Source organism: Leucopleurus acutus, assembly GCF_964270905.1.
Source record: "Leucopleurus acutus genome assembly, chromosome: 8".
NCBI classification, from domain to species: domain Eukaryota; kingdom Metazoa; phylum Chordata; class Mammalia; order Artiodactyla; family Delphinidae; genus Leucopleurus; species Leucopleurus acutus.
The window spans coordinates 58,096,209-58,104,970 of NC_139151.1; the positions used below are offsets into that span (position 1 = coordinate 58,096,209).

Here is an 8,762-nt window from a genome sequence, read left to right on the forward strand (position 1 = left end):
GCCTGTGAATTCTGTCCCCTAAATATCTTTGAATCCACTCACTTCTCACCATTTCATTATCTAGCCCCAGTTGTTTCCCCCATAGCTGTTTCTAACTACTCTTACTCACAGCCACACTTTCCCACCACCATGTGTCTCCATACTGAAGCCAGTGTGATTGGCCACTGTAATCTGACTCTTACCCCACTCTACCACCGGAGGAGGGAGGGACTCTTCAAGGTTGTCAAAATCCAAAAAAAAACCCTCCATATTCCTAAACCAGTTATTAAATCTGAGTGCCCAGTTTCTTTGATCTCTCAGCGGCATGTGACACAGTTGATCTCTCTCCTGTAAACATTTTCTTCACTTGTTTCTAAGGCATCAGTGCTTCTTGGTTCTCTTCTTCCCTTGGTGGCAGCTCCTGCTCAGCCGCCTTTGCTGGTTCTCCTTCATTTCCCCTACTTGTTAATAGGGGTGACCAGGGTGTGGTCTTTAGACTTCTCTATTTACACTTACTTTCTAGATGATCCTGTCTGATCTCAAGGCTTTAAATCCCCTCTATATGCCGAAGACTCATAATGATTATCTTAGCCCAGACCTCTCCTCTAACTCTAGGCTCGTATGTCCAGCTGCCTACTCAATATATCCAAACTCAACTCCAGATTTTATTCCTCAGCTCTGTTCCTTGGTCTTCCCCATCTCAGTTAATAGATATTCTATCCTTCTAGTTTAATTGTTCCTGCCAAAACCCTTGGAATCCTCTCTGATGCCTTGATTTCCAATCCACCAGGAAATTCTGGCAGCTCTACCTCTAAATTCAGATCCATCCACTGCTCACCACTCCCACCACTACCTGGTCTAAACTGTCATCATCTCTCGCCTAGATTGTTGCAGGAGCCTCCAAACTTGCCTTTCTGCTTCTACCCTTGCCCCCATTCCCCATACAGTATCCTGTTAAGTTTTTAAGACGTTAAGTAAATCATCAATAAATCATGTGACTTCTCCACTCAGAACCCTCCAGTAACTTAACATCGATGACTAGGAGAGCCCGAGGTGGGTCTGAGGACAGGCAGGCCAGAGAGTAGGAAAGTAGTTTGGGCCTCTAACTTGAAATGTACATCTTTCAGCAAATTACAAAGCCAATAGTCCTGAGCTAGGTGCAGAAGTAGACAGAGAAGGAGCTGTGGTCCCCTCCCCCACCAAAGCTTACAGTTCCCCAGGGGACTAAGCTTTATATGTAAGTTCCACCAACTCCACCAAGCGCCCGTCGTGCTTAAAGTGCTAGACGTGGTGCCATGGACCCTCTTCAGGGAGGTCACAGTTCCTTGAGAGGCACTGGCCACCAAACCACTCACTAACTTTCTCAAATGACATTAGCCTATATTAGCACTTAAGTAAAACAAAACAAAGAGAATGCGTACAGGGAAAGGAAGACAGAGCCATGTACGGTGGCATGAGTAGAATTCAGCAAAGATGAAGGAAAGGCTTTGAAGGCTGTGGATTTGGAGAAAAGAAACCTCTCAGAGAATCAACAGAATGTGGTAACCGGGAAGTACAAACAGGAGGTGCTAGAGAGGAGGTCAGAGCTGGGGAGAGATCAGCCTGGACCAAAGCAGTCAGGATAGGAATCAGAAGAGCAAGAATCAGCCTGTCATCTGAGCTCCTGGACTAACCACAGGCCTGGAGCCAGATGCTACTGTTCATGAGGAGTGTGTGTAGGAGGCAGGAGGTCGGCAACAAGGCCAGGCACAAGTGTCCCCTTGAAAGCCTTGAGTTGTCCAACTCCCACCCCACATTAGAGTTCTCACCTCCACTTGGCCAGACCACAGTGTTTCAGACATCATCGGGATCAATCCCCAGGCAGCTGGGGAGCTGAGTCAGCAAACCTGGTTTCTTTTTTTTTTTTTTTTTTTTTATGGCTGCGTTCGGTCTTCATTGCAGCGCGCGGGCTTTCTCTAGTTGCGGTGAGCGGGGGCCCTTCTCGTTGCAGTGTGCGGGCTTCTCATTGCAGTGGCTTCTCTCATTGCAGAGCACGGGCTCTAGGCACACGGGCTTCAGTAGTTGTGGCGCACAGGCTTAGTTGCTCCGTGGCATGTGGGATCTTCCCGGACCAGGGCTCAAACCTGTGTCCCTTGCATTGGCAGGCGGATTCTTAACCACTGTGCCACCAGGGAAGCCCAAACCTGGTTTCTTGCCCTGGCTCTGCTTCTGGCCTTCTGAGGTGCTGAACAAGGTCTGAGGAGGCAACACGGACGTAATTTGTGGCTATACGTCCCTCTTCTCTCCTACCAGGCAGTTTTGTATAGCGGTTAGGCACATGGCCTCTGAATCCAGACAGCCTAAGTTCAGAGCTCAGTTTTGCCACTTTCTAGCTGTGTAACCTGGTACAAGTTACCTACCTTTTCTGTGCTTCAGTTCCTTTATCTGAAAAATGGGTGAAACAGTACCTGCCTACTAGAGCTTGTGTAGGGTTAACCGAGTAAGATGTTAAGTACTTAGAGCAGTTTTTAGCACATGACATAGTAGGAACTATATGAATGTTAACTATTGTTATTTTTATCATCATTATTATTGAGACAACTTCCCCTCTTGTGCTGTTACATTCTGGGGGGACTAGTAGGAAAAAAATGCTAAGGGATAGGGACATCATCAAAAGCTTAGCACCAGGCGCAGGGAGCCGCAGGGACCTGGGAAGTTAGACCCCACAGGGCAGCCCCAGAAGGATGGAGAGCATTGCTCAGGGCCCTAGCAGTTGATTGTGTGCTCAGTTCAGACCCTGAGTTAGAGACCCAGGATGACCCACTGCCCCCACCTAAAGGTGGTAGAGCCCTAGCCTCAGAAGTCCGTGGCCTGCCTGCCTTTGAGTCCTGAGGCTGCTTCTTTTCTCCCAGGAGCCCAAAGAATTCTTCTGTCCCTTGGTTTCCCTTCCCCAAGCCCAGAGCCATCTAAGAGAAACACAGTCTTGGTAGAGGAGCCCAGTCCTCTATAAATCACCAGACCAGATGGTTGGAGTCCAAGAGAAGTTCCTGAGCCTGGTGTCCTCTTCTCACCCTATGGTCCAGGCCTGATGGCTGAGCTGCCCATCGTGGGGCAAGAAGCCCTGACCTGTTACCTCACCTCTTTTAGCTACCAAGTCCCTAGCCCTCTGCAGAGACCCAGGAGGAGTCCCAAAGGTCAAAGAGCTTCTGATTCAGGCCACACAAAGCTTTGAGGAGGAGATGAGCTCTCTGGCCAAGGGTGTACAGAAGTCAGGGGAAGCAGCCAGAATTGGCTGGTGCCCACCTTAGCCCAGATGCAGTTTGGCCGGCACCGCGAGGGAAAGGGCCTGCGGGTCTGCTGGGCAGGTGCTAGGCTCAAGTTGCCTGAGCGCTGAGGCCAGAGTCTGGGAGGAGCCAGGAGTTCCAAGAGTGTCACTTTAACCCTTCCCTCTCACTGGCAGGGAGTGGGTTCAGAAGGTTGAAGAGTCTTGATCTAGTCTGGCGTCTTCACGGTGCAGGCTGGGAGACTGAGGCCCGGGCTGAGAGGTGACACAGGCCCTGCGGAATAGGCCGGTTGTCAGGGAAGCCTTCTCGGAGGAAGGCAAGGGAGGCATCGGGGGGTGGGGAGGAACAGAGGCAGCATGTAGGTAGTGAGAACCACATGACCAGAACTCTGAGGCAGGAATGGAGGGTGAGCTCAGAGCGTGGAGCCCAGCCACACTGCAGCTGGGCTAGGTGGTCAGATTTAGGATTGGCCTCTCAAGGCTGGGCACCTGGTCTGCGAGTCTTGTCCTCGCTTCCCCCCTGCTCTTAGTTGCAGCTGCTGAGTTTGCTACTCTCTTTAGCACAGGGAAGTCCTAGTCCCAGCCTTTGGAGAGGACTCTGGGAGGGGAAGGCAGCCAGCCAAGTAGGTGAAAGTTGAACAAGGCAGGCGGCTCTAGGGAGCCTCACTCATCTCTGAAGCAGCCATCTGTCGGCAGCCCTATCCTAGCCAGCCAGAACCAGCTGGCTGTTTACTTTCTGTTTTCAGCTCTTTGGAAAGTTTTGCTTCCAGCCCCTGAGGCAGTGTTTATGTCATTGTAAGGGATCTGCTCTGGGGAAGAAAACAAAACTTCAGACCTGATGCCAGGCCCAGGGGCTCAACGGGTGGGGGGCAATGGTAGAGGAAGAGTATGGCCAGTCCTGGCCTAGCCCTGGGCATCCCTTTGGGGGTGCTGTACCCCACTTCTGCTCCAGCTGAAGTGAGGTCTCGGAACAGCAGGGCTTCATTTTGCTCTCCGCAGCTGGTGTCTCCAGCTTATTTAGCCCCTGTGCTTTTGTATCTGGCCAGAGCCTTGGTCACATCTGAATTGTATTTCAGCTTCACGGTAGACCTGGGGCAAAGAGGCAAACAAGTTCTCAGCTCCACTTGGTAATGAAGATACTGAGACCCAGAGAGACAAAGTGTCTTGGCCTCAAGCAGTTGGGCTGGGCCACAGACCAGTGTTCCTTCCACTCCACCCCACTGCCTCCCCTCTGAGAAAGTCCCAGGGACACCCAGAAGCAGGGGTAAATGGGGGTGCCTGCACCTACCACCCTCCTGGAAACATGTGGTCTATGTAGGGATATCCATCTGGGGACTAGATGGAGGGAACCCAGAACACAGTGGCTTGAATCAGCTCACATTTCGAGGCCAAAGAAGAGGGCTGGAGCCTCCTGAGAGAGTGTTTGGAGAAGATGCTATCACAGGGAGCTGGCCAAAGAGGGAGCCATGGGCCGGGGTAAGTCCCTGGGTTACAGGGTGCCTCCTCCTGTATTACCTGCTCATCCTGATCTGTTTTCAGATGAGGAAACCAAGGCCCAGAGAGGAAGTGACTTGCCCAAAGCCACTTGGTTAAGAAGTGGTAGAGCCAGGACTAGAGCCACTCCCCCACCAGGGTTAGCCTCTTGGTGTGAGGAACCCCTGGAAGCCCTATATTTTCCTGCCACCACTGCTCCTTACTCCTCCCCTGATGCTTTATTTTCTCCCTGCTGGAGTTCTGCCTTTGACATTGAAGGCTCCTTTGAGACATCTGTCTCAAACAATAGGCCGAGAAGCCTGGGTGTCCAGGTGCCCAGAAAAGAGCAGGTCCCCATATTTGGAAGTGGGAGAAGTTAATAGGAGAGCTGGATGGATTTAAAGGGACAATCAGAGCCCCTCATATACTGCCAGGCTTAACACCCAGACCACAGTAAAGCCTGTTCTGTCCTTCACCCCAGGACAGGGGTCAGCCCCACGCCCCCCGATCACTGGAAAGTCCAAGAGGAATATGGTCAGTTCCTCCCCAGACATTCAGGAACTTGAGCCCCTCCCTTGCTGGGTTTGTCTTCCGCTCTCCATACCTGCAGTCAACCAGTCCCATCCCCCTGGCTTTCCCAGCAAATAAATTCCTTCTCCGCACCTTTGCTCAATCTAAGACTCTACCTGGAATATCCTCTCTCATACTCTTTGTTCAGATTCCACCTTCATGTTTCAAGTCCGTCTTCTTGAAAGTACCCTTCCAGGGACTTCACCCCACGTATGACACCCACTGTCCAGACTCCAAGGCCCCTGCAGCCCCTCAGTCTGATGGTCGTGCTTCCATGTGGGCTCCTCCTGCCTCCCCAGGGAGGCTGAGGCTCCTCAAACCATAAGCTATGGTGACAGTTTGCTGGTGCCCCCAGAGCTCCAGCAGGAGCATGGGAGTATTTTCAGAGGAGTGGTGGGTACATGGAGGGGTGTCCCTGCGTGGGCAGCTACACCTCTGCCCAGCCCCACCAAGGCTGTATGTCTCAGGATAGCAACCCTGACGAAGAAAGAGACCTTACTACTAGTCAAGACGTTTTTTAGACCCTTTTGAGGTCAACAAAAGCCACATGCTGCTGGCCTTCCACAGCTCTGCCCTGCCCAGTACACAGAGCCAAACCCCGTCCTGTCCCCGGGCCTGGGCCATGCAGGTAAGGCCCCCTAGGTGGCTGGGCCCAGGTGTGGGTACTGCGAGGTTGGCTGTGGCTGGTTCACAGATGTCAGCCCAGCTGGCAGGTGCAGGCCTGTGCTCATGCTGCCCCTGCAGTGCGGTGACCTCACCCCACACACAGCTCTGCTGAAACCCTGCGCGTCTCAGATCCCACTTCTGCATGAAGCCGCCCTTTCTGAATGAATTGCTCTTTCTCTGTGCTCCCGGGCTTTAAGTTTCCTCTTTGGGATTGCTGGGTAGGTCAGCATTCGTCTCCCCTCTAGCTTGAGCAATCACTGGTTCTGGAATGAATGAATGACTGAATGAGATATTTGCTGCAAGAGGCAGTCTCCTCCCCAATTAATTTAAGCCTCTGGTCACTGTGGGTTGACCCATTCACTGGTCTATCAGTTTCCAAGCTCCCATCTTGGACCTGTCTCAGTGGGAGTCACAAGCATCAGAGACAGGCTATGCCCTGCAGGAGCATCCAGTCTGGAGGGAGAGAGCCTCAGGCAGTGGCTGGGTGGCTGGCCTCCCCAGCCTGAGGCATTATGGGGTGCAGGTGCCTCCCATGTTTTGAAAGGAAGAACAAAAACACCAGCACGGGGTGGGTTTCCTTTCTCCCCTTTTAGCCTAGGCCTGCCTGGAAGATGGGGGAGCTGTATGTACTCACCTCTGCTGGGCATGTCCAGCCCCTAGCTCCGCTTTGCTCTTGGTTCTCCAGCAAAGAGAACCTGCCTGTGGGCTGTCAGTGCTGAGAGCTTGTCAGGTTGTATGCACTCCCTTGGCATTTAGAATTCCAGATTGGCAGGGACCCTCAAGGTTGCCTGACTTCCATTCCCCCTATCACTTCCCGGCTACTATTCTAACTCTTTGAATAGCTCTCTCTGTCTCCCCAGTTTAACTCTGAGCTATGGAGATTGAGAACTGTTCATCTCTATCTCCCTCTCACAGTAAGCAGTAAGAAGATTAAAGAAGTGAAGGAAAGAAGGAATTACTGAATATTGCTGATCCCACAAGCAACTCTACTCCCACAAGCAATGGGCCTCAGTTTCCCATTAGCAGAATTACTAAGGGGCAGGGAAGTAGTCTTAATCACTAGGGTCTCCACCAAGCTGATTCTTGGGGCGTAGGGAGTGGTGCGTGTGCTTTCAGTATTTGGGGACAGGCTGCACGCTGTGGAGTCAGCCACGTTTGCCTGTCGGGGCAACTCCCATGTCCTTTCAGCACTGCCTCTTCCTCTACCAGGCCTCCACCTCTTCCCTGGGGCCTTGCTGTCAGCCACCTGCCTGGGGTGGCTTTCCTGTATCCTTTGAGCTCCTTCAGGGCAGGAACCTGGCACAGAGTAAGCACAGAAACAAGCAAACAAAAGGGTTAGAGGAGCAAATGGGTGAGACATACAGGAGTCCAAGGACCATGACATCATAACCCAAATGCACACACCTTAAAGGGGAAATTCGTGATACCCAGTAAGCCCAAGACTGGGAGATGTTTGGTAGCAGGGCTGTGGGTGTGTGCTTCATGACACCTGGCAGCTCCAGGAACTCCCCAGGGCCATACAGATAGTGTATTTTTCACTAGCATCTTCTCCCTGGCAGGGTCACACATGGGACAGTCACGCTTCGAGGACAAATGACTTGTCTAGACACATGCAGCAAGAGAAGGAATGTCCTGGAGGAGACTGCCCCTCCTTCTCCAGAGGCATAGAAGGAGTCTGAACAGGGGTTTACATCTTAGGTCTGCTACTCCGAGCTGTGGGACCTTGAGTTTATTTCACCTGAACTTTAGTTGCCTCATCCATGACATGGGAACCAACCTATGGGGTCGAGGCGAGGGTTAAACACACTCAGGTATGTAAAGTGCTTTGCAAATCAGTCAGCTCTATACCAGTATTAGCCAAAGGACCAAAAGACGAGAAGAGTCAAAGTCATCTTTAGGCAGTGCCATGTGCGCAGTGCTAACCTAGCTGACCTCCTCCTCTCCAGGGCAAGAGCGAGACCACCGGGGGAGCCCTGTCCCAAAAGCCTTGTCGTCCCAGACCTAACTCGCTGCCTCCCAGCCTGTCTGAGGAAGAAACTCGCAGGATTGCACGAATATTTTCTTCCCGATACTCCCAGAAAGACTAATGCAGCCCAAGATACTGAGGGAAGGACCACCCACCCACTCACCCTCAGCCTTGTCTGGCCTCCCTCAGGGCTGTGAAAGCCCTGAAACCACCACCAGCCTTGTCCCTGGACACCAGTCAGCCCAGACTAGAGGAGCGTCACAGACCAGCCCAGTGTCCACCTGCCAGGACTTCAGCTTCCTCCTCGGATGGTGAGGCAAAGGCTAGAAATGGTGGATTCCAGTGCCCAAGTGGCCCACCCGTCTTTTGACCAAGGGACCCAAGCGGGCATCTTTCAGCTGGGAAACTCCTCCCAGTGTCCTTGACCAGAGCCTCCTGCTGACAGGAGCCTACCCTCTGCCTGAGTATGATAGGCCCTTTTGCCTTAAAGGGGTTGGGGAGGGTGGGTGGAGATGTTGTGCCTCGTGCATAGCCAGGGAAATCCTGGGGCCGACCTCCAGTTCATTTGCTTGGGAATAAGGGTATTTTATAGATAAAATTATTTTTATGCTGTGTTGAAATAATCAGTAGGAGAGGAGGGGGAAATTATATCCTTCAAACTTTTTATCTGATTGTCTGAAACTCTAACCATGCTTTTAACTTATTGTTTTTACCCAGCTCTGAAGGTCATTGTCCCTGCCTGTGTTTGAATAAAATCATATTGGTATTTGTATTCTGTGCACAAGTGTTTCCCGGGTTGGCCACTGGACTGCAGTGTCAGAAATTTGCTTGTGCTCTGACAGACAG

The 8,762-nt window shown here is 51.9% G+C and overlaps 1 protein-coding gene across 1 annotated transcript in view; it reads left to right on the forward strand.

The window, feature by feature from the left end:
- C2CD3 (C2 domain containing 3 centriole elongation regulator) overlaps window positions 1-8,135 on the forward strand; it is a 127,279-nt gene extending 119,144 nt beyond the window's left edge. The window contains exon 33 of the mRNA XM_082845335.1: window positions 7,897-8,135. Coding sequence (XP_082701461.1) covers window positions 7,897-8,037 — 141 coding nt within the window. The 3' untranslated portion in view covers window positions 8,038-8,135. The remainder of the gene's footprint in view (window positions 1-7,896) is intronic.
- Window positions 8,136-8,762: the final 627 nt, after the last annotated feature.